Source organism: Mobula hypostoma, chromosome 10 (assembly GCF_963921235.1).
Source record: "Mobula hypostoma chromosome 10, sMobHyp1.1, whole genome shotgun sequence".
Lineage (NCBI taxonomy): Eukaryota > Metazoa > Chordata > Chondrichthyes > Myliobatiformes > Myliobatidae > Mobula > Mobula hypostoma.
The window spans coordinates 43,771,049-43,795,803 of record NC_086106.1 but is presented as its reverse complement, the minus strand read 5'-3'; the positions used below and the strand labels follow the sequence as shown (position 1 = coordinate 43,795,803).

Sequence of the window (24,755 nt, the reverse complement as noted above, 5' to 3'; positions counted from 1 at the left end):
CAGCTGACAATGAGTCAGTTCATCTGAACTATTGGTCGCAGTGCCAACTCTTAGCGGCAATGCCTGCCAGAGCTTCAGATCAGAGGGTGGGCAGCTCAGCAGAGGCTCACACTGAATCACTGACCTTCCCACCATCTGCTCATTGGTGAAGCTGGTCCCTTGCCATACAGCCAGGAACTGAAAACTCAGCAGGTAATTTTCAGTTCCAGTGATTGAGACCCTGCTGAGAATTTTCACTATAACTGTTGGACTCAGGAAAGGGAAGGGTCTCTAGCTTAACCTGGGACTTGGAAGTGGGAAGGAAGTGAAGAAAGGACAGGGTACGAAATTCGAACATCTATAATTTTAATGCTTCCACTTTTTCCTTCCTATGCAGAATATTTAATGTTGTTAAAAAGTTTCTACTTAAAATGAAGCTATCCTGCCTGAGGAGTTCTGGATCACTTCGGCACTGCCTATAATATACAGTAGCTGTTGTAATAGTAGATAGCTGACAGACAATTATGTGGTACATCGACATAGGACAGAAACATTGGAAAAGAGGAAAGTCAGGTCAACCCAAGTGATTAAAAAAAATGATCATAGAGTTGAAAACCTTGTGTTCATTTTTCTTTTAATAAGGAATGCTGCTTGAATGGCAGAAGCGGGACTCATATCCTTGTGGGAAGGTTTGCTAGTGCTGCACCAGGGAGAGGGTTAAACTAGAGTTGCAGGGGAATGAGAACCAGAGTGGCAGTACAGGTCGTGGAGTGGTTGTGGGAAAAGATGTTGTTAAGCTTACATACAAAGACAGGCATCGAAAGGTTGAGTATGGTAGGAATAATGTTGAGTTGCGTCGAATGCATTACAAGGAGTATTGTGGGTAAGACGGAAGAGCTTAGAGCATGGATCAGCACGTGGAGTGTTGCCATTAGCCAGACTTAGTTGCAGGAGGGGCAGGACAAGCAGCTCAATGTTTTGGACATGATGGAGTGGTATGGATTAAAGTGTGGAATTCCAAATCAGGGAAGATGTCATGGCAGTGCTAGAACATGACAGACAGGAGCTCATCCACTGAGGCTGTATGGGTGGATCTGAGGAATAAGAAAGGGATTATCACTTCAATGGGATTATACCTCCCAACTGTCAGAAACAATTAGAGGAGCAAGTTTGTAGAGATTGCAGACAGTTGTAAGAAACATACTTTATACTTTATTGTCGCCAAACAATTGGTACTAGAACATGAGGTTGTGATAGTAGCTAATTTTAATTTTACTCATACTGACTAGGGCTCCCATGTTGTAAAAGGACTGGCTGGGATAGTGTTTGCCTGATGTTTTCAGGAAAGCTTTTTTAATCAATATATTAAGGTCCCAACTAGAGACAGCTCCCGATGTGACTTCACCTGTGAGTCGGCTGGGGTGATATACTGCGTCCGGTGCTCCCGATGTGGCCTTTTATATATTGGCGAGACCCAACGTAGACTGGGAGACTGCTTTGCTGAACACCTACGCTCTGTCCGCCAGAGAAAGCAGGATCTCCCAGTGGCCACACATTTTAATTCCACATCCCATTCCCATTCTGACATGTCTATCCACGGCCTCCTCTACTGTAAAGATGAAGCCACACTCAGGTTGGAGGAACAACACCTTATATTCCGTCTGGGTAGCCTCCAACCTGATGGCATGAACATCGACTTCTGTAACTTCCGCTAATGCCCCACCTCCCCCTCGTACCCCATCTGTTACTTATTTTTATACACACATTCTTTCTCTCACTCTCCTTTTTCTCCCTCTGTCCCTCTGAATATACCCCTTGCCCATCCTCTGGGTCCCCCCCCCCCCCCCTTGTCTTTCTTCCCGGACCTCCTGTCCCATGATCCTCTCGTATCCCTTTTGCCTATCACCTGTCCAGCTCTTGGCTCCATCCCTCCCCCTCCTGTCTTCTCCTATCATTTTGGATCTCCCCCTCCCCCTCCAACTTTCAAATCCCTTACTCACTCTTCCCTCAGTTAGTCCTGACGAAGGGTCTCAGCCTGAAACGTTGACTGTGCCTCTTACTAGAGATGCTGCCTGACCTGCTGCGTTCACCAGCAACTTTTATGTGTGTTGCTGGAGACAGCGCAAATTTAGTTTTCCTATGAGACAGGGCAGGAGTCAGGGGAACACTTTGGACCTAGTGATCACAATGCCATTAGTTTCAAGATAATTAGGGAGAAAAATAGGACTGGGTCCTCTGGTTGAGATTCTAAATTGGAGAAAGGCCGATTTCAATGGTATCAGAAAGGACATGACAAGTGTGGAATGCAACAGACTGTTTTCTGTCCAAGTAAAGCTTGGTAAGTGGGAGGCCTTCAAAAGTCAAATTGGAGTACAGACTTTGTGCTTTCCTGTCAGAATAAAAGCAAGGCTAACAGGTTTAGGGAACTTTGGTTTTCTAGAGATATTGAGACCCTGCCAAAGCAGGTACAGGCAGCAAGGAACAAATGAGGTACCTGAGGAGTACAAGAAATGCAAGATAACACTTAAGAGGGTAAGCAGGAAAGCTAAAAGAAGGCATGAGGTTGCTATAGCAGGCTGGTGAAGGTGAATCCCAAGAGCACCTGCAGATATATTAAGAGCAAAAGGATAGCAAGGGACAAAATTGATCCTCTTGAAGATCAGCGAGATCTTCCATCTATGCAGCCAAAAGACATGGGGGAGATTTTAATGGACTTTTGCATCTGTATCAGGAGACAGACACAAAGTCTATAGAACTCAAGTAAAACAGCAGTGAGCTCATGAACCACATACGGTTTTTAGAGGAGGAGATGCTTGTTGTTGTGAGGCAAATTAGGGTGTATAAATAAAATAAAATAAATCCCCAGGGTCTGATAAGACATCCCCTCACACCCTTGTGGAAGACTAGTGTACAAATTGCAGGAACCTAGCAGAGGTATTTAAAACACCATAGCCACAGGTGAGGTGCTAGAGGATTGAAGGATAGCTAATGTTCTGTTGATTAAGAAAAACTGGGAAACTGTACGCCAGTGAGCCTGTTGTCAGCTCACTGGCGTAAAATTATTAGAAGGTATTCTAAGCAACCTGACTCACTGTATAAACACACAGATCGACAAGGCCTGATTACAGATAATCAACATGGCTTTGTGCGTTCGAGGATGTTACCAGGAAAGTTGATGAAGGAAAGGCAGTAGATGTTGTCCAAATGGACAGTAGTAAGGCCTTTGAAAAGGTCCCACATGGGAGTTTGGTCAAGAAAGTTCAGTAGCTTAGTATGCATGATGAGGTAGTAAACTGGATTCGACACTGGTGTCGAGAGAGAGAGAGAGAGCAGATGGCTGCATCTCTGACTGTAGGCCTATGACTCGACGTGTGCTGGAGGGATTGGTGTTGTGTCTGTTGTTGTTTGTCATCTATATCAAGGATCAAGATGAAAATGTGGTAAACTGGGTCAGCAAATTTGTGGATAACACTGGGGGGAGGTAGTGGACAGCAAAGTTTGGACTGAAAAATGGCAGATGGAACTTAATACAGACAAGTACAAGGTGTTGCACTTTGGGATGAAAAACTGAATTACATGGTGAGCGGTACAGTACTGAGGAGTTCAACAATACAGAGGGAAGTGGGAATACAGATCCATAATACTTTGACAGTAGCAGAGGTAGACAATGTCTTTTCACTGGCCTTCATCAATCAAAGTATTGATTACAGGAGTTGAGATGTTATGTTAAAGACATTGGTGAGGCCTAATTTGGAGTACTGTGTACAGTTCTGGTTCCTACCTACAGAAAAAATATCAAAAATATTGAAAATTGCAGATAAAATTTACAAGGATGTTGTCAGAACTTGAAGACCTGAGTAATGGTAAAGGTGAAATATACATTAGGATTTGCTTCTGTGCTGTAGTTTTCTCTGACACCATGACACTAAGGAGAACGTGCTTGGGAAGCTGAAAGGTCTGAAGGTAGCTAGGTCACCTGGACCAGATGGACTATACCTCAGGGTTCTGAAAGAGGTAGTTGAAGAGATTGTGGACACCTTACTAATGATCTTCGAGAATCACTCGATTCTGGAATGGTTCTGGAGGACTGGAAAATTGCAACTGTCACTCCACTTCAAGTCAGCATGGTTTCCTTAAGAGGAAATCTTGGCCTGACAAATCTGCTGGAATTCTTTAAGGAAATAACAGGCAAAGGAGAGTTAGGGGATGTTGTTTACTTGGATGTTCAGAAGGCCTTTGACGAGGTGCTGCACATGAAGCTGCAAAACAAGCTAAGAGCCAATGGTATTGCAGGAAAGATACTACCACGGATAAAAGGTGAGGTGACTGGCAGGAGGAAAGAGCGTGAGAATAAAGGGGACCTTTTCTGCTTGGCTGCTGGTGACTAGTGGTGTTCTGCAGGGATCAGTGTTGGGTCTGTTTCTTTTCAATTTATATGCCAATAATTGATGGCTTGAGAATAGGGCTTGAAGGATAATAAATCAACCATGATGGAATGGGCTGACTGGTCTAATTCTGCTCCTGTGTCTTGTGGTCTTAACTCATACAATTTGTAAGTATATATTGCAATGCACGTTGGCAGCCAAAGATCTGATCACCTAAATAAAAGTCAGCCATAAGAGTAGAATGTGTGTTGAGACTTCCGGTAGAGCTCATGGAGTGAAGTCGTGTTCTTGACTCGCTCCATTACCTCTGAGCTTTATCCTATGATCAGCTACATTTAAGCTAACTTTTAAGGCACCGACTTTTACAATACCTTGCAGCGGATTGCTATTATATATTTGGATGTTTTTAAGGTCCGCTATGTCTAAGAACGGGAAAGACGGCAAACCTCTGGTGAGACCGAAAGTTACCGACCCCCCTCCGATTGAACCAGCGGTAACTATGCAAGCTATATCGGATCTGATTCCTGCGGAAATTTCATCTAAACTGCAGAAAATCATTGATGAAATTGATAAAATGAAAACATCTATCACGGAACATCAGACTGCTATATCTAATCTTCAAATATCCACGCAACAGAATGAACTCAAGATGGGGAAAATTGAAGAAACAATTACTGCAATGAAGAAAAAACTTGACTTTCTGACCTTTAAAAATTCTGACTTAGAATGCAACGGCAGAATATAAGGATTATTGGTCATTTAAAGGTAATTTACAGTAATTTCTTAGCTTTTATAATATTTTGGCATCGTTTTAAATTTGTCATGTTCAATCAACAAAAGAAAATTAATTGTCCCTGGTGTTGCATGTATAGTTGAAAACAAGGAGGTTACAAGGGGTCATGATTGAGTTATATAAAGCTATGAGGGATACAGATAGGGTAGGTTGCAGTAATCCTTTCCGCTTATGTAAAGGGACACCTTTTTCATCCAGAGAGCAGTGAGTGCCTGGACTGCATTGCCTGAGTGAATGATGGAAGCAGAAATGCATATGGAATTTGACTAGAATAGCACTTGAATCCATAAGCATTGAAGGCCACAGGACAAGTAATGGAAAATAGGATTAATACAAATGGGTGTCCATCGGTTAGTGTGACATGGTGGATTGAATGACCTGTGTCCATGCAGTATGGCATTTCAAAGCCAGAGTCAGAGAAGATCCACAGTTTTGCAGGGACTGGAAGAATGATGAACTAGAGAAATAAAGATCATATGGTAAAATCTAAAAATGGAGGTAAATACAAAACTGACTAATAAAGTTGACAAAATAAATTGTACTTGTGTGGGATCATGAGCAAGATTTTGCAGGCTACTCTGCAAAGACTGTACTGACTGTGGATGATCATGTGGAACTCTTTGTCCCCCAAAGATGTCCATCAATAACAAACCCCAAGCCCCTGGTGTGCCAGTGTTCCAACTACAATAGTTAAATTCCATATAAATGTTTAAAATTCTGTTGCAAAGACTGAGTTCCAATCTTGAAAAAGATTTCTTATCTGACCTGAACACATTGATTGAGTGGAGAGTTCTGAAGCAGGGAATTTACAAACTTAACTGCAGTTTAGAGAACTGCTTCCATACCATTGGGAAAACAGCACTGAGCGTGACCCTGAGAGTGATTCATACTTAAATGAGGGCAGCAATCTTACAACAATGTCCAATTCATTTGATTCAACATTTAGAACTTAGAACGGTACAAGCCATTTGACCCCACGATTTTGTGCCGACCTTTTAACATACTCCAATATCAATCTAATGCTTCCCTCCCACATAGCCCTCCATACTTCTTTTTCATCCATCTGCCTATCTGCCTCTACCTCCAGTCTACCAGGGCATTCCACACACCCACTGTTGCCCGTGTAAAAAAAAAATCTACCTCTGACATCTGCCTATACTTTCCTCCAACCACCTTAACATTAAAACCCCCTTCTGCTTTGGGTAAAAAAGCATTGGCTCTCCACTCTATCAATGCCTCTTATCATCTTATACACCTCTACTCAGTCACCTCCCATTCTCTTTTGCTCCAAACAGAAATGTTCTAGCTCGCACAACCTCTCCTCATAAGGCATACTCTCTGATCCTGATAAATCTTCTCTGCACCCTCTCTAAATCTTCCACATCTTTCTATGAGGTGACCAGAACTGCAACATTACTTCATGGCTATGAACTTAATCCCTGAACTAATGAACGCCAACACACGATATGCCTTCTTAGCCACCCTATCAACTTGAGTGACAACTTTGAGGGATCTATGGACAGGAGATCCTCTTTTCTTCTAATCCAGGGGTCCTCAACCTTTTTTGCACTGCGTACCGGTTTAATATTGACAATATTCTTGCTATCTGGCTGACCAGGGGTGGCGGGGGTGGTGTTCAAGTAGAGTTACACTCACCTCAGCATGTCTTTTACAGTTATGGTTGCCAACTTTCTCAAAATAAGGGACAAAAGTAGCAGTCAAATACGGGACACTTGGGTTTACCCCGAGAAAGATTACCATGACTATGAAGCCTTGCGCGGGCACCTGTGTGTGCATGCGTGATTTTTTTTCCCACAACTTGGTTTTGGCTTAATCTTCCTGACTACACTGTACATACATTATTTCTACTTTATACAGGCTGTGTATTCATAAAATCATTCCTGCTTTTACTATATGTTAGTGTTATTTTAGGTTTTATGTGTTATTTGGTATGATTTGGTAGGTTATTTTTTGGGTCTAGGAATGCTCAAAAATTTTTCCCATTTAAATTAATGGTAATTGCTACTTTGCCGTATGCCATTTCAGCACGAAAGGTTCCATAGGAACGCTCTACTTTAGCGGGGGTAATACGGGACAAGGGCGGTCCCGTATGGGACAAACCAATTTAGCCCAATATACGGGATGTCCCAGCAAATACGGGACAGTTGGCAACCCGATGTTCAAGTTCAACAGTGCGTGACAGGGAATGAGGAAATGTGCAGCTGACTCATATCGTTTCCTCGTGGCCCGGTAGCACTGTTCTAATCCATACAATCCTTCAAATCACTATCCTCTAAAACAGAAAGAGCAACTCACTCACAGCAGAATTCTCTGGAGCAGAGCAAGGGACAACACAATATAAGCTCCGAAGACAAATAAAGATGATTTTATAAGTCCTTATCAAATTGTATAAAAATACATTGGTCCAAAGTTTCAATAGCAACACGGTTTCATGTTACACACATAAAATGCTGGAGGAACTCAGACCCGAAATGTCGACTGTATTCTTTTCCATAGGTGCTGCCTGGTCTGTCGAATTCCTCCAGCATTTTGTGTTTCCAGCATCTGCAGATTTTCTTGTTTGTGAATGGTTTCCTGTTAGCCCATGCTGTAGCTATTATTTTCTGCATAGCCAGGAGCATATTGAGAGCTTGGACAGGGACTACTGCAATGGCAACATGTGTTATTTTGAGGTGCAGAGCATTAGAAACTTCTCATTTCCTTCCAAGACCAAAGTGCTTGAATTTCAAGATATGGATTTATTTTCCATTACCTTGCTTTATTGGTGTAGCTATGTTCCTCATTATGCTTGTACTTTCAGACTCTGAATCACTTTCAATTCTGTTCTGCAAATCCCACTCAGGTTGTGGTGATACCTGTGGCTGCATAACATCAATATTCAATCGTCCTGAAAGTTCATCCATTTCTGAAGCTGAAAATTTAAAAAGGTCTGTGAGTCTATATATTTGTATGTGCTGTCATCAGACCTCATTGCTGACGAGAGGAACAAATACAATTTGCCCTCATAAATTATTCAATAGTAGTTTCTTCTGCAAATACAATGGATTCCAGTCAATTGGGACACATCAGGATCAACATATTTGGTGCATTTAAGTGGTTGCTCCAATTAGCTGAAGTTTTATGGAAATAGCTAAAAAGATAGAAAAAAATGAACTATGTTTGAGTAACAAATTATGTATTCAAATGAAATACAAAACAAATTAGGACACTATCAATGCGCTCTAAGTACTATAAAACTGTGTATTAGTACCTAATAGTTATTGACAGAGTGTATGGGGTGTCCAGGGAGGGATGGGATCTCTGGTGAAGGGGCTTGTCATGTCCAATCTAGGGTAGCTCACTTACCTTTGGTCTCCACTGGACACTCAGCTCTTATCTGTGGCTCCAAGTAGCTGTCTGCATGCGACAGTGGCTACATCCCTATACACCACTTCAACAGGCTAGAACAGATGAGGATAGTTGTTGGGTCTCATACCCCCCGTGAAACAAGAGCACACCTGTCCTAGTATGCGAAGCCACCTCTGGCAGACTGGGCAGATGAAATCTACAGTGCGATCCAACGACCAGGAAGGCCTTTCTGCAACATTCCGTAGATACCAAAAGGGTACGAAAGGCACAAATGAGGTCCTAGTCATACAATGCAACCAAGGAAGACCCCAGTTGTGACAACGACTCGTACCTTTGAATCTGGACTTCCGAAGTCAAGAGAGCAGAATTGCCCCAGTGCAATGGCTTTTCCACTCAAACAAAAAATCTGCAGCACAGGTTTCCTGTCACTGTCAGATACGCGAGACAACAACCACCGTTGACAGAAGAATTCACCCAGTGTAAATGAACAAAATCAGCATCGACACCAAGTGGACTGACTTCATACATGCTTTCAACGCTTGCATCCTCTGAATCTTCATTTGTATTGCAACATTCAACATGATTGTTGGCACTTTCAAATTCTTTGTAATGAATAATACTTCAATAACGAATTAGTGAAATTGTTTCATTTTCACTCCCGGTCGTCTCTGGCATCACCAAGCCTGAATGCTTGACACTGCAGTAAGCAAAACAGTCTTACTGCTTATTTGTTGCCAACTATCAGTGACAAACATCACTGCTTTTTGAACAGAAGCACACACGCTGCTGTATAAAAACTGACCAGAGGGGCATGCTGGGTGGAGCAAGCTGGGAGGGACGAGCGGTGATGGGGAGGCAGAGATAATAGATAAGAGACGGGCAACATCTCTTTAATGTTTGCAAGGACATGGAAATTAGTCAGCTCAGGAAAGAGAACAATGATCTGAAATGTGTTGACATTACTAAAATAGTGAGGACAATCTTTAAGTGCAAAAATGTGGATAAATCAGCAAGGCCTGATCAGGTGTATCCGAAGATATCGTGGAAGCAAGTGAAGATTGGAGCTGTCACAGAAATTTTTGCATATCTAGCTATTTAGAGATACAATACCAAACAGGCCCTTCCAGCCCAATGAGTCACAGTAACCCATCTATTAACCCTAGTCTAATCACAGGATAATCTATAATGACCAATTCTTCAGTAACGGAGCAACACACACAACATGCTGAAGGAACTCAGCGGCCAGTTCTGATTAAGGGTCTCGGCATGAAACTGCAACTGTTTACTCTTTTCCATGGATGCTGCCTGACCTGCTGAGTTCCTCCAGCATTTTGTGTGTTGCTTCGATTTCCAGTGTTTCCAGATTTTCTTTTGTTTGTGATTCACCTACTAACAAGTACGTCTTCAGACTGTGGAAGGAATCCAGAATACCTGAAGGAAATCAACTCAATCATAGAGGTAATATGCTAACTCCTTAGAGATGAACTCCAAACTCTGACACACCAAGTTGTAATAGCATTGAGCTAACCACTACACTACTGTGGCACCTATCTTTGTTAGCTACAGGTGGGAAAGTTAGTGGAACGGATTCTGAGAGACAAAATTTATTTGCATTTTGAAAGGATAAGAATTAAAGTCTCTTTGCATGGGAAACCATATTTTAACAAATCTGAGTATTTTTTGAAGAGGTGACCAAGAGGATGAATAAGGGCAGGGCAGTGGATATTGTCTACATAGACTTCAGCAAGGTCTTTGGTAAGTCTCACATGATAGTTGGTCAGAAAGGACATGCAGTGAAAGGCAGAACCCTGGGGACTGTTGCAGAAGACTTAAGCTTACAAGTATATAGTCCCCTGACAGCGGTGACATAGATAGACGTGATGGTGAAGGTAGCATATGGCATGCTTGCCTTTAATGGCTATGGCTTTAAGTACAAGAGCTCGAATGCCATGCTGAACAGTTGTACAAGATGCAGGTAAGAAACATTTGAAATATAGTGTGCACCTCTTGTCACCATGCCATAGGAAGGATGTGGTTAAGCAAGAAAAAATTCACAAAGGTATTGCCTGGACTGGAGTGCTGAAGTTATAAAACAGATTGGATAGGCTAGGCCTATTTTCCCTGGAGCAAAAGACATGACAGCGGTTTATAAAATTTTGAGGAGCATAATCAGGTGGATGATCATAGTAATTTTCCCAGAGTACCAGAGACTTAAAGTTACTAATTATGCACCCTACACTTCCTTTGCACAGACTACACAGACTTCAGAATGGTCTTTGACAACGTCTACTGCCCTAATCACATGAACCTTCTTGGTCCCCTCTTCAGAGAAACTCAAATTCATGCAGATTGGCTTCCATGCTGTCTATCTCTAATCTCTAAATGCAAGTAAACTGTCTTTCAGAAACTTCCAGCAACAAAAGTACAAAAATATAAAAATATATAAAATATAAAAGCAAGGATTTAATTTTGAGACTTACTACTTTATTGATGCCGAGTGGGATCAATAGCAACATTTAAAAACACACTTATCAATAATTATAAATAATAATTAGACCATGAAACTATAAGACATAGGAGCAGAATTTGGCCATTTGGCCCATCATGTCTACTCTGCCATTTAATCATGGCTGATTCTTTTTTCCCCTCCTGAACTGTATTCCCCAGCCTTCTCCCCGTAACCTTTGATGCCGTGTCCAAACAAGAACCTATCAAGCTCTGCCTTAAATACATCCAAAAAACAAGAACCTATCAAGCTCTGCCTTAAATACATCCAACGACCTAGCCTCCACAGCTGCCTGTGGTAACAAATTCTACAAATTCACCACTTTTCAGCATCTGTTTTAAATGGACACCCCTCTATACTGGGGCTGTGCCCTCTTGTCCTAGACTCCCTCACCGTGGGAAACATCCTTCCACATCAACTCTGTCTAGGCTTTTCAACATTCAAAAAGTTTCAATGAGATTCTCCCTCATCCTTCTAAATTACAGTGAATACAGACCCACAGCTATCAGATGTTCCTTGTATGATAACCCTTTCATTTCCGGAATCATCCTTGTGAACCACCTCTGGACCAATCCAATGCCAGCACATCTTTTCTCAGATGAGGAGCCCAAAACTGTTCACAAAACCCAAGGTGAGTCCTCACCAGTGCCTTATAAAGCCTCAGCATCACATCTTTGCTCTTGTATTCTAGACAACTTGAAATGAATGCTAACATTGCATGTGGCTTCCTCACCACTGCTCAACCTGCAAGTTAACCTTTAGGGTGTTCTGCACAAGGACTCCCAAGTCCCTTTGCATCTCAGATTTTTGGATTTTCTCCCTGTTTAGAAAATACTCTGCACATTTATTTCTACTACCAAAGTGCATAACCATGCATCTTCCAACATTGTAGTTCATTTGCCACGTTCTTGCCCATTCCCTTAATCTGTCTAAGTCCTTCTGCATCCTACCTGTTTCCTCAACAATACCTGCCCTTCCACTAATCTTTGTATCGTCTGCAAACTTGGCAACAAAGCCATCTATTGCATCATCTAAGTCATTGATATACAGTAGCATGCAAAAGTTTGGGCACCCCTGGTCAAAATTTCTGTTACTGTGAATAGTTAAGTGAGTAGAAGATGAACTGATCTCTAAAAGTCATAAAGTTAAAGATGAAACATTCTTTTCAACATTTTAAGCAAGATTAGTGTATTATTTTTGTTTCATACAATTTTAAAGTGGAAAAAAAAGGAAGGAGCACCATGCAAAAGTTTGGGCATCCCAAGAGATTTGAGCTCTCAGATAACTTTTACCAAGGTCTCAGACCTTAATTAGCTTGTCAGGGCTATGGCTTGTTCACAGTCATCGTTAGGAAAGGCCAGGCGATGCAAATTTCAAAGTTTTATGAATACCCCGACTCCTCAAATCTTGCCCCAACAATCAGCAGCCATGGGCTCCTCTAAGCAGCGGCCTAGCACTCTGAAAATTAAAATAAATGATGCCCACAAAGCAGGAGAAGGCTATAAGATAGCAAAGCATTTTCAGGTAGTCGTTTCCTCACTTCGTAATGTAATTAAGAAATGACTTAACAGGAATGGTGGAGATCTGGAAGATCAAGTAAACTTTCCAAGAGAACTGCTTGTAGGATTGCTAGAAAAGGCAAATCAAAACCCCCGTTTGACTGCAAAAGACTTCAGGAAGATTTAGCAGACTCTGGAATGGTGGTGCACTGTTCTACTGTGCAGCAACACCTGCACAAATATGACCTTCATGGAAGAGTCATCAGAAGAAAACCTTTCCTGCATCCTCACCACAAAATTCAGCATCAGAAGTTTGCAAAGGAACATCTAAACAAGCCTGATGCATTTTGGAAACAACTCCTGTGGACTGATGAAGTTAAAATAGAACTTTTTGGCCTCAATGAGCAAAGGTATGTTTGGAGAAAAAAGGGTGCAGAATTTCATGAAAAGGACACCTCTCCAACTGTTAAGCACAGGGATGGATCGATCATGCTTTGGGCTTGTGTTGCAGTCAGTGCCACGGGGAACATTTCACTGGTAGAGGGAAGAATGACTTCAATTAAATACCAGCAAATTCTGGAAGTAAACGTCACACCGTCTGTAAAACAGCTGAAGATGAAAAGAGTATGGTTTCTACAACAGGAGAATGATCCTAAACAGACCTCAAAATCCACAATGGACTACCTCAAGAGGCACAAGCTGAAGGTTTTGCCATGGTCCTCACAGTCACCCGACCTAAACATCATCGAAAATCTGTGGATAGACCTCAAAAGTGCAGTTCATGCAAGACGGTCCAAGAATCTCACAGAACTAGAAGCCTTTTGCAAAGAAGAATGGGCGAAAATCCCCCAAACAAGAATTGAAAGACTCTTAGCTGGGTACAGAAAGCATTTACAAGCTGTGATACTTGCCAAACGGGGTGTTACTAAGTACTGACCATGCAGGGTGCCCAAACTTTTGCTTCGGGCCCTTATCCATTTTTGTTATTTTGAAACTGTAAAAGATGGAAATAAAAAAATAATCTTGCTTAAGATATTCAAGAAATGTGTCACCTTTAACTTCATGCCTTTTGGAAATCAGGTCATCTTTTACTCGCTTAGCTATTTACAGTAACAGATATTTTGACCAGGGTGCCCAAACTTTTGCATGCCACTGTAGAGCTAAAAAGCAGTCGCAACACTGACTCCTGGAGAACACCACTAGTCACTGGCAGCCAACCAGACAAGGATCCTTTTATTCCCACTCACTGCCTCCTACCAAACAGCAACTTTCCTGTAACACCATGGGCTCTTAATTTGGTAAGCAGCCTCATGTGTGGCACCTTGTCAAAGGCCTTCTGGAAGTCCAAATATACAACATCCACTGCATCCCCTTTATGTATCCTACTTGTAATCACCTCAAAGGATTCCAACAGGCTTGTCAGGCAAGATTTTCCCTTAATGAAACCATGCTGACTTTGTCCATTCCAGTATGTTGATCCATGGTCTCTTCTACTGTCACAATGAGGCCATAACTCAGGTTGGATGAGCAACACCATATCTTCCATCTGGGTAGCCTCCAACCTCATGGCATGAACATCGATTTCTCAAACTTCTAGTAATGCCGCCCCGCACAACTCTCCTTCATCATTCCCCATCCCCTTTTCCTTCACTCACTTTATCTCCTTGCCTGCCCATTGCCTCCCTCTGGTGCTCCTCTCCCTTTTCCTTTCTTTCATGGCCTTCTGTTCTGTATCGGATTCCCTCTTCTCCAGTCCTGTATCTCTTTCACCAATCAACTTCCCAGCTCTTTACTTCATCCCTCCCCCTCCCAGTTTCACCTAACACCCTGTGCTTCTCTCTCTCCTCCCCCATTTTTAAATCTACTCCTCATCTTTTTTTCCTCCAGTCCTACCAAAGGGTCACAGTCCGAAACGTCAACCGTACTCTTTTCCATGGATGCTGCTTGACCTGCTGAGTTCCTCCAGCATTTTGTGTGTGTTGCTTGGATTTCCAGCATCTGCAGATTTTCTCGTTTCTGACTTTAGCCCTTGCCCTGCGTCACCAAGTAAGACCATAAGACCATAAGATAAAGGAGTAGAAGTCGGCCATTCGGCTCATCGAGTCTGCTCTGCCATTTTATCATGAGCTGATCCATTCTCCCATTTAGTCCCATTCCCCCACCTTCTCACCATAACCTTTGATGCCCTGGCTACTCAGATACCTATCAATCTCTGCCTTAAATACACCCAATGACTTGGCCTCCACTGCCGCCCGTGGCAACAAATTCCATAGATTCACCACCCTCTGGCTAAAAAAATTTTCTTCGCATTTCTGTTCTGAATGGGCGCCCTTCAATCCTTAAGTCATGCCCTCTCGTACTAGACTCCCCCATCATGGGAAACAACTTTGCCACATCCACTCTATCCATGCCTTTCAACATACGAAATGTTTCTATGAGGTCTCCCCTCATTCTTCTGAACTCCAAGGAATACAGTCCAAGAGCTGACAAACGTTAACCCTCTCATTCGCGGAATCATTCCAGTGAATCTTCTCTGTACCCTCTCCAACTTCAGCACATCCTTTCTTAAATAAGGAGACCAAAACTGCCCACAGTACTCCACGTGAGGTCTCACCAGCGCCTTATACAGCCTCAACATCACATCCCTGCTCCTATACTCTATTCCTCTAGCAACGAATGCCAACATTGCATTCGCCTTCTTCACCACCGACTCAACCTGGAGGTTAACCTTAAGGGTATCCTATACGAGGACTCCCAAGTCCCATTGCATCTCAGAACTTAGACTTCTCTCCCTATTTAAATAATAGTCTGCCCATTTATTTCTTCTGCCAAAGTGCATAACCATACACTTTCCAACATTGTATTTCATTTGCCACTTCTTTGCCCATTCTTCCAATCTATCCAAGTCTCTCTGCAGACTCTCTGTTTCCTCAGCGCTACTGGCCCCTCCAACTATCTTCGTATCATCAGCAAACTTAGCCACAAAGCCATCTATTCCAAACTCCAAATCGTTGATGTACAATGTAAAAAGAAGCGGCCCCAACACGGACCCCTGTGGAACACCACTGGTAACCGGCAGCCAACCAAAATAGGATCCCTTTATTCCCACTCTCTATTTCCTGCCAATCAGCCAACGCTCTATCCACGTATGTAACTTTCCCGTAATTCCATGGGCTCTTATCTTGTTAAGTAGCCTCATGTGTGGCACCTTGTCAAAGGCCTTCTGAAAATACTACTCCATAACCTCATCCTTAACAACTGAATCGAACATCTTCCCAGCCACTGAGGTCAGGCTAACTGGTTTATAATTTCCTTTCTGCTGCCTCCTACCTTTCTCAAAGAGTGGACTGACATTAGCAGTTTTCCAGTCCTATGGCACCATGCCAGAATCCAATGATTCTTGAAAGATCATTATTAATGCCTTCACAATCACTACTGCTACCTCTTTCAGAACCTTAGGGTGCAGTTCATCTGATCAGGGTGACTTATGTACCCTTACATCTTTCAGCTTTTTGAGTACCTTCTCCTTTGTCATAGAAACTGCATTCACTTCCCTCCCCTCACACCGATCAATATCTGGCACACTGCTAGTGTCTTCTACAGTGAAAAAAATATAATAATAATGATAATAACTAAAGTAGAGAATAATAATATACACAATAATAATGTACCAATGCACAATAATAATATACGAAGTAATAAAGCAGAGACTATTGTACTATGATGTGATCTCCTGTCGCACAGAGATGAACTGTTGTATATGCTTATTGCATTCGATAGGAAAGAATTTCTGTAATGATCCTTGACAGTGGAGCTGAAGGAAGCTGTTTGAAAGAGTGTTCTGCTGCTTATTCAGTAGGTCATGGAGAGGATGTGCCAGATTGTGCCAGAATGGATAACAGATTGTTCAGTGACCTCCTCTCCACCACAAACTCAAGAGTCCAAAGCCCTCAAAATAGAGGGCTATGGGTAACCCCAGGCAATTTCTAGAGTAAGTACATGATTAGCACAGCACTATGGGCCGAAGATCCTGCATTGCGCTGTAGGTTTTCTATGTTTCTAGTCCAGGTTGTAGCCAAGGACGAATTCAACCTTTTTGATGAGTTTGATGAGCTTTTAAAGCACTGGTGAGGCCTTAGATAACTGGGAACAGTTTTTGGGCCCCTCGTTGATTCCAGGGATGAAGGGGTTAACCTATGAGGAGAGATCGAGTCACCTGGGACTGTACTCTTTGGAATTCAGAAGAATGAGAGGGGATCTTATAGAAAAATACAAAATTTTGAAAGAGATAGATAAGATAGAAGTAGAAAAGTTGTTTCCATTGGTAGGTGAGACTAGAACTAGGGGAGATTGCCTCAAGATTCAGGGGAGAAGATTTAGGACGGAGATGAGGAGAAACTGTTTTCCCAGAGAGTGGTGAATCTGTGGAATTCTCTGCCCAGGGAAGCAATTGAGGTTTCTTCACTAAATATATTTAAGAAACAGTTAGATAGGTTTTTATATAGTAAGGTAATTAAGGGTTATGGGGAAAAGGCAGGTAGATGGAGCTGAGTTTATGGACAGATCAGCCATGATCTTATTGAATGGCGGGGCAGCTCGATGGGCCGGATGCCTACTCCTGCTCATATTTCTTATGTTCTTATCTTGGAAACAATGTACTGAAACTGGGGAGAGTTCAAAGGAGGTTCATGAAAATAATTTCAGGATTAAACAGCTTGTCACATGAAGAGTGTTTGATGGCTTTAGGCCTGTATTCACTGCAATTTTGAAAAACGAGGGGTGTCCTAATTGAGTGGTGGAACAGCAGCGTACACAAAATGCTGGAGGAACTCAGCAGGCCAGGCAGCAACTATGGAAAAGAAACACAGAACATAGAACATCTATAGCACAATACAGGCCCTTAGGCCCACAAAGCCGTGTCGAACATGTCCTTACCTTAGAAATTACCAAGGGTTACCTATAGCCCTCTATTTTCCTAAGCTCCATGTACCTATCCAGGAGTCTCTTTAAAGATCCTATCGCTTCTCCCTCCACCACCATTGCCGGCAACCCACTTACCCCTGACATCTCCTCTGTACCTACTTCCAAGCACCTTAAAACTGTGCCCTCTCGTGCTAGCTATTTCAGCCCTGGGAAGAAGCCTCCGACTATCCACACGATCAATGCCTCTCATCATCTTGTACACGTCTATCAGGTCACTGCTCATCCTCCGTTACTCCAAGGAGAAAAGGCCGAATTCACTCAACCTATTCCCATAAGGCATGCTCCTCAATCCAGGCAACAGCCCTGTAAATCTCCTCTGTGCCCTTTCTATAGTTTCCACATCTTTCCTGCATTGAGTCGACCAGAACTGAGCACAGTACTCTAAGTGGGGTCTGACCAGGGTCCTATATAGCTCCAACATTACCTCTCAGCTCTTAAACTCAATCCCACGATTGATGAAGGTCAATGCACCGTATACCTTCTTAACCACAGATTCAGACGCAAGATCCCTCTGATCCTCCACACTGCCAAGAGTCTTACCATTAATACTCTATCTGCCATCATATTTGATCTACCAAAATGAACCAGCTCACATTTATCTGGGTTGAACTCCATCTGCCACTTCTCAGCCCAGTTTTGCATCCTATCAATGTCCCGCTATAACCTCTGACAGCCCTCCACACTATCCACAACACCCCCAACCTTTATGTCATCAGCAAATTTACAAACCCATCCCTCCACTTCCTCATCCAGGTCATTTATAAAAATCACGAAGAGTAGGGGTCCCAGAACAGATCCCTGAGGCTGTACACCACTGATCACCGACCTCCATACAGAATATGACCCATCTACAACCACTCTTTGCCTTCTGTGGGCAAGCCAGTTCTGGATCCACAAAGCAATGTCCCCTTGGATCCCATGCCTCCTTACTTTCTCAGTATGCCTTGCATGGGGTACCGTGTCAAATGCCTTGCTGAAATCCATATACACTACATCTCCTGCTCTACCTTCAATGTGTTTAGTCGCATCCTCAAAAAAACTCAATCTGGCTCGTAAGGCACAAACTGCCCTTGACAAAGCCATGCTGACTTTTCCTAATCATAGTATGCCTCTCCAAATGCTTCATAAATCCTGTCACTCAGGATCTTCTCCATCAACTTACCAACCACCGAAGAAAGACTCACTGGTCTATAATTTTCTGGGCTATCCCTACTCCCTTTCTTGAATAAGGGAACAACATCCGCAACCCTCCAAACTGCTGGAACCCCATTGATGATGCAAAGCTCATCGCCAGAGGCTTAGCAACGTCCTCCCTCGCCTCCCACAGTAGCCTGGCGTACATCTCGTCCAGTCCCGGAGACTCATCCAACTTGATGCTTTCCAAAAACTCCAGCACGTCCTCTTCCTTACATGCTCAAGCTTTTCAGTCTGCTGTAAGTCATCCCTACAATCGCCAAGATCCTTTTCCGCAGTGAATACTGAAGCAAAATACTCATTAAGTACCTCTGCTATCTCCTCTGGTTACATACACACTTCTCCACCGTCACACTTGATTGGTCCTATTCTCTCATGTCTTATCCTCTTGCTCTGCACGTATTTGGGGTTTTCCTTAATCCTGTCCGCCAAGGCCTTCTCATGGCCCCTTCTGGCTCTCCTAATTTCATTCTTAAGCTCCTTCCTGCTAGCCTTATAATCTTCTAGATCTCTATCATTACCTAGTTTTTTCAACCTTTCATAAGCTCCTCTTTTCTTCTTGACTAGATTTACAACAGCCTTTGAACAGCATGGCTCCTGTACCTTACCATCCTTTCCCTGGAACGTACTTATGCAGAACCCCATGCAAATATCCCCTGAATATTTGCCACATTTCTGTGAGAACATCTGCTCCAATTTATGTTTCCAAGTTCCTGCCTGATAGCCTCATATTTCCCCTTATTCCAATTACACATTTCCCGAACTTGTCTGTTCCTGTCCCTCTCCAATGCTATGGTAAAGGAGATAGAATTGTGATCACTATCTCCAAAATGCTCTCCCACTGAGACATCTGACACCTGACCAGGTTCATTTCCCAATATGAGATCAAGTACAGCCAATATTTCGGGCCAACTGTGACATGGATGCTCCCTATGGTGAGAGAATCTATGACCAGAGGACACAGCCTCTAGATAGAGGGGCGTCCTTTTAGAATGGAGATGAGGAGGGATTTCTTTAGCCAGAGTGGTGAATCTGTGCAATTCATTGCCACCATGATGAAATGGCGGGGCCGACTCGACAGGCCAAATGGTCTCATTCTGCTCCTATATCTTATGGTCTAAAACTCTCTACTGGAGGATAGGTTTCAGATGACTGGAGTTGGGAGGATGGGGAGATCTGAAGACATTTGAGGGGCAGGTTTTTCTACACAGGGGGTAGTGGGTATATAGAATTAGCTGCCAGAGGTGGTGGTAGAGGTAGATGTAATTACAACAGAAAAAAAATCAATTGGACAATCACATGGATACGAAATGTTTAACAGAAGATTTGGGTTAAATGTAGGCACGTGGGGATGTACGGATGAATTGGGTCAAAGGGCTAGTTCTATGCCCTATAATGCTATCAATACGTCTGAGTAGGGGGAAATACTGTTAAAAATAAACTACTATGGTTTTGGGGTGATCAGTTTTTTTTCCCACGCTAAAACAGCCAATTTCTTCTGGTTTTTCTCACTGCAAGGTAGCAATGCAGATCTGGGTGGAATGGAACATCTATCACAGCACTTTGGTATGCAATCACATTTTTATTGGATCATAAGACCATTAGACATAGGAGTAGAATTAGGCCATTCAGCCCATCAAGTGCACTCCACCATTTCTTCATGACTGTTCCCAGATCCCACTCAACCCCATACACCTACTTTCTCACCATATCCCCTGATGCTGCGACCAATCAGGAATCTATCAACTTCCGATCTGAATATACCCACAGACTTGGCCTCCACCATAGTCTGTGGCATGGCATTCCACAGATTCACCACTCAGGCTAAAAAAAGTTCCTAAAAAGTTCTAAATTCTGAAGCTGTGCCCTCTAGTTCTGTATACACCCACTAAAGGAAGCATCCTCTCCACTTCTACCCTATTTCAACTCTCGGTAGGTTTCAATGAGATCCCCCTGCAGTCTTCTAAATTCCAGTGAGTACAGGCCCAAAGCTGCCAAATTCCTCATATGTTAACCCCTTCACACCCAGAGTCATCCTCATGAACCTCCTCTGGACTCTCTCAATGACAACACATCCTTTCTGAGATGTGGGGCCCAAAACTGTTGACGATACTCTAAATACAGCCTGACTAGTGTCTCATAAAGCCTCAGTATTATCTCTTTGTTTTTATATTCTATTCCCCTTAAAATAAATGCCAACATTGCATTTGCCTTCTTTACCACAGACTCAACCTGTGAATTAAACTTCCGGGAGTCTTGCATGAGGTCTCCAAAGTTTCTCTGCATCTCTGATGTTTGAATTTTCTCTCCATTCAGATAATAAGCCTGCACTATTGTTCCTTTTACAAAAGTACAATATCATACATTTCCCAGCACTGTATTCCATCTGCCACTTTATTTGCCCATTCTTCCAATTTGTCTAATTCCTGCTGCATTGCTTCCTCAACACTACCCATCTTTGTATCATCTGCAAACATTGCTACAAATTCATCATTTCCACCATCTAAATCATTGAAAAAACAATGTGAGAAGTAGAGGTTCCAATACTGACTCCTGAGGAACACTACTAGTCACTGGCAGCCAAGCAGAAAAGGCCCCCTTTATTCCCACTCTCTGCCTCCTGCCTGTCAGCCATTCCTCTATCCATGCCAGTTTCTTTTCTGTAACATCATCAGATTTTTTCTTGTTAAGTACGTGGCCTATCAGCGGAATCATCAGAGGTTTACCAAGAGGAATTTCTCGCAGGTCGGCGGTGTTTATTAAAAAAGGGAGCTTTGAGAGCGTTTGTCCATTATATGTGGCCTATCAACGGCTATAACCGGAGCACCAATCATGAGTTAGATAGCCGAGAAGGTTAAGGCATAAAAGGGAGATACTGCCTAGCGGAGCGGTTATCGACGGAGCGATCTGAGGCAGAATGGTAGGGCTTCGGTGATAACGGGTTTAGGCGAGGTAAGTTACCTGTGAGGAATAGAAATAGGAAGTATGTCTGTGAGGCCGGTGTTCTGTACTGGGTGTCAGATGTGGGATGTTCGGGAGACTCCCAGCCACCCGGAAGGCCACATCTGCACCAGGCGCGTCCAGCTGCAGCTCCTTAGGGACCGCGTTAGGGAACTGCAGATGCAGCTCGATGACCTTCGTCTGGTCAGGGAAAGTGAGGAGGTATTAGAGAGGAGCTATAGGCAAGTGGTCACACAGGGGCCTCGGGAGATAGATAAGTGGGTAACAGTCAGGAGAGGGAAGGGCAGGAGTCAGATGCTAGAGGGCACCCCTGTGGCTGTCCCCCTTAACAATAAGTACTCCTCTTTTTGTACTGATGGGGGGGACGGCCTACCTGGGAGAAGCAACAGTGGCCGTGCCTCTGGCACAGAGTCTGGTCCTGTGGCTCAGGAGGGTAGGGAAAGGAAGAAGGCAGCAGTGATAGGAGACTCTATAGTTAGGGGATCGGATGGATGATTCTGTTGATGCAGGAAAGAAGCACGATAGTTTGCCTCCCAGATGCCAGGGTCCGGGACGTTTCTGACCGCGTCCACGATATCCTGAGGTGGGAAGATGAACAGCCAGAGGTTGTGGTACATATTAGTACCAACGACATAGGTAAGAAAAGGGAGGAGTTCCTGAAAACAGACGACAGGGAGCTAGGAAGGAAGTTGAGAAGCAGGACCTCAAAGGTAGTAATCTCAGGATTACTGCCTGTGCCTCATGACAGTGAGTATAGGAATAGAGTGAGGTGGAGGATAAACGTGTGACTGAGGGATTGGAGCAGGGGGCAGGGATTCAGATTTCTATATCATTGGAACCATTTTTGGGGCAGGTGTGACCTCTACAAATAGGACGGGTTGCATTTGAATCTGAGGGGTACCAATATCCTGGCAGAGAGGTTTGCTGAGGCTGTTGGGGAGAGTTTAAACTAGAATTGCTGGGGGGTGGAAACTGAACTGAAGAGATGGAGGAAGAGGTGGTTGGCTCACAAATAGAGAAAGCTTGGAGACAGTGCGACAGGGAGGACAGTCAGGTGATAGAGAAGGGATACACTCAGACTGATGGTTTGAGATGTGTCTATTTTAACGCAAGAAGTATCATGAAGAAAACAGATGAGCTCAGAGCATGAATCAGTACTTGGAGCTATGATGCTGTGGCCATTACAGAGACTTGGATGGCTCAGGGACAGGAATGGTTACTTACGAGTGCCAGGCTTTAGATATTTCAGAAAGGACAGGGAGGGAGGCAAAAGAGGTGGGGGCATGGCTCTGCCGATCATAGAAAGTGTCATGGCTGCAGAAAAGGAGGAAGTCAAGGAGGAATTTTCCCAGGGCTAAAATGGCTAACATGAGAGGGCACAGTTTTAAGGTGCTTGGAAGTAGGTACAGAGGAGATGTCAGGGCTAAGTTTTTTTACGCAGAGAGTGGTGAGTGCATGGCATGGGCTTCCGGCAGTGGCAGTGGAGGCGGGAATGAAAGGGTCTTTTAAGAGACTCCTGGATAGGTACATGGAGCTTAGATAAAACCCTAGGTAATTTCTAAAGTAAGTACATGTTTGGTGCAGCATTGTGAGCTGAAGGGCCTGTATTGTGCTGTAAGTTTTCTATGTTTCTATGTAAGTAGCCTCATCTGAGGCACCTTATCAAATGCTTTCTGAAAATCCAAGTAAATGACATCCACTGCCTCTCCTTTGTCCACCCTGCTTGTTGCTTCCTCGAAGAACTCTAACATAATTGTCAGGAAGATTTTCCTTTATAGAAACTATGCTGAATTTGACTTATTTTATTATTCGTCTCCAGATACCCCAAAACTTCACCTTTAATAAAGGACTCCAAACACTTTACCAGCCACTGAGGATAGGCTAACTGGCCTATAATTTCCTCTCTTTTGTTTTTCTCCTTTCTTAAAGAGTGTAGTGACATTTGCAATCTTCCAGTCCTCTGGGACCATGCAGAATCAAATGCTTCTTGAAAGATCATATTCTGCTGATTGATCAAAGCATCACTGCATCTTTCACAATTTATTGGATATGAGAATTCCAGGACTTTGGTTCAATGATAATGGAGGAGAAGCAATAGGTTTTTAAGTCAAGGAAGCTTGTATTATTAAATTGGCAGTGTTCCCATGTGTTTACTGCCCTTGACATTCTGTTTTCTGATCTGCAATGAATTGTTTCAGGACTGATTTAAGCAAGTAGAGATTTTTACTTTGAGGGTGCTGGCATGTTTGGAAGTCACATAGTATGGAATACTCTGCTCTGCTGAAAGTCATTTACCATGGTAAGTCCTGCTCTTTTAGCCAAAATTAACTTTCTGATCAATAATAATCTCCAAGATATTGATGGTGGCAAACGTTACACCAGTGGTTACCTAAGTCTGGATACTGTCCAGATTTGTTACAACACATATAATGCATCGAGAAATTGAGGATGGAATCTGTTATCACTTCTGGCCTTGTGATGGAAAGTCCGTAATGTTTTGTCTCCCTAACACAAAAATTGAGTGTCAATCTCACTTTAGTTTGGAATTTAACTTTGTTATTCAGGTTTGGACTAAAACTCTCACTCAGTCCATTCATGAACACCTTTACACCTGATTTGCATTGAGTAGAAACTCACCAGTAACAAAAGAAAAAAAAATTCATGCTAACAACATCACTGAAGGCACTTCCCCTAGATAAATGATATAGCACAGAAAGAGACCTTTCTGCCATGGTATCGCTGATAAGATAGCTATTACCTTTTTTTTTGGTGGGCAATTTCTCACATTGTTGGATGAACTGTAGCTGTATTAAAGGTTTCTGGAGGAATAGCTTGTTCTAATACCTGGATCTTCAGCAATGGAAACGTGATATCAGGGCCCAAAGATGCTACGTTCAAAATTTATTGAAAACTTTGTGTCAATCAAACTGCCTAAAGATTGACTTGCGTTATCAAGGAAAAGGCCAAAACTTCTCCAACCAGACTCAATAGCTCCATGTCTTATCTGATCATCTCTTAATGTGAAAGCACAGTCCATGCCAAGTAGTCTGCCTAATTTTATTTTTATTGCACACGTAGGTGTAGTT

At 43.0% G+C, this 24,755-nt stretch overlaps 1 protein-coding gene across 3 annotated transcripts in view; it reads right to left on the bottom strand.

The window, feature by feature from the left end:
* The window catches only part of brwd3 (bromodomain and WD repeat domain containing 3), a 278,952-nt gene that overhangs the window by 4,619 nt on the left and 249,578 nt on the right, over window positions 1–24,755 (bottom strand). For 2 of the 3 annotated variants that reach the window (XM_063060431.1, XM_063060432.1), the window contains exon 39: window positions 7,931–8,089. The exons of the other annotated variant lie outside the window; for it this stretch is intronic. In XM_063060431.1, the coding sequence (XP_062916501.1) occupies window positions 7,931–8,089 (159 nt within the window). The remainder of the gene's footprint in view (window positions 1–7,930; window positions 8,090–24,755) is intronic. 3 annotated transcript variants of the gene reach the window in all.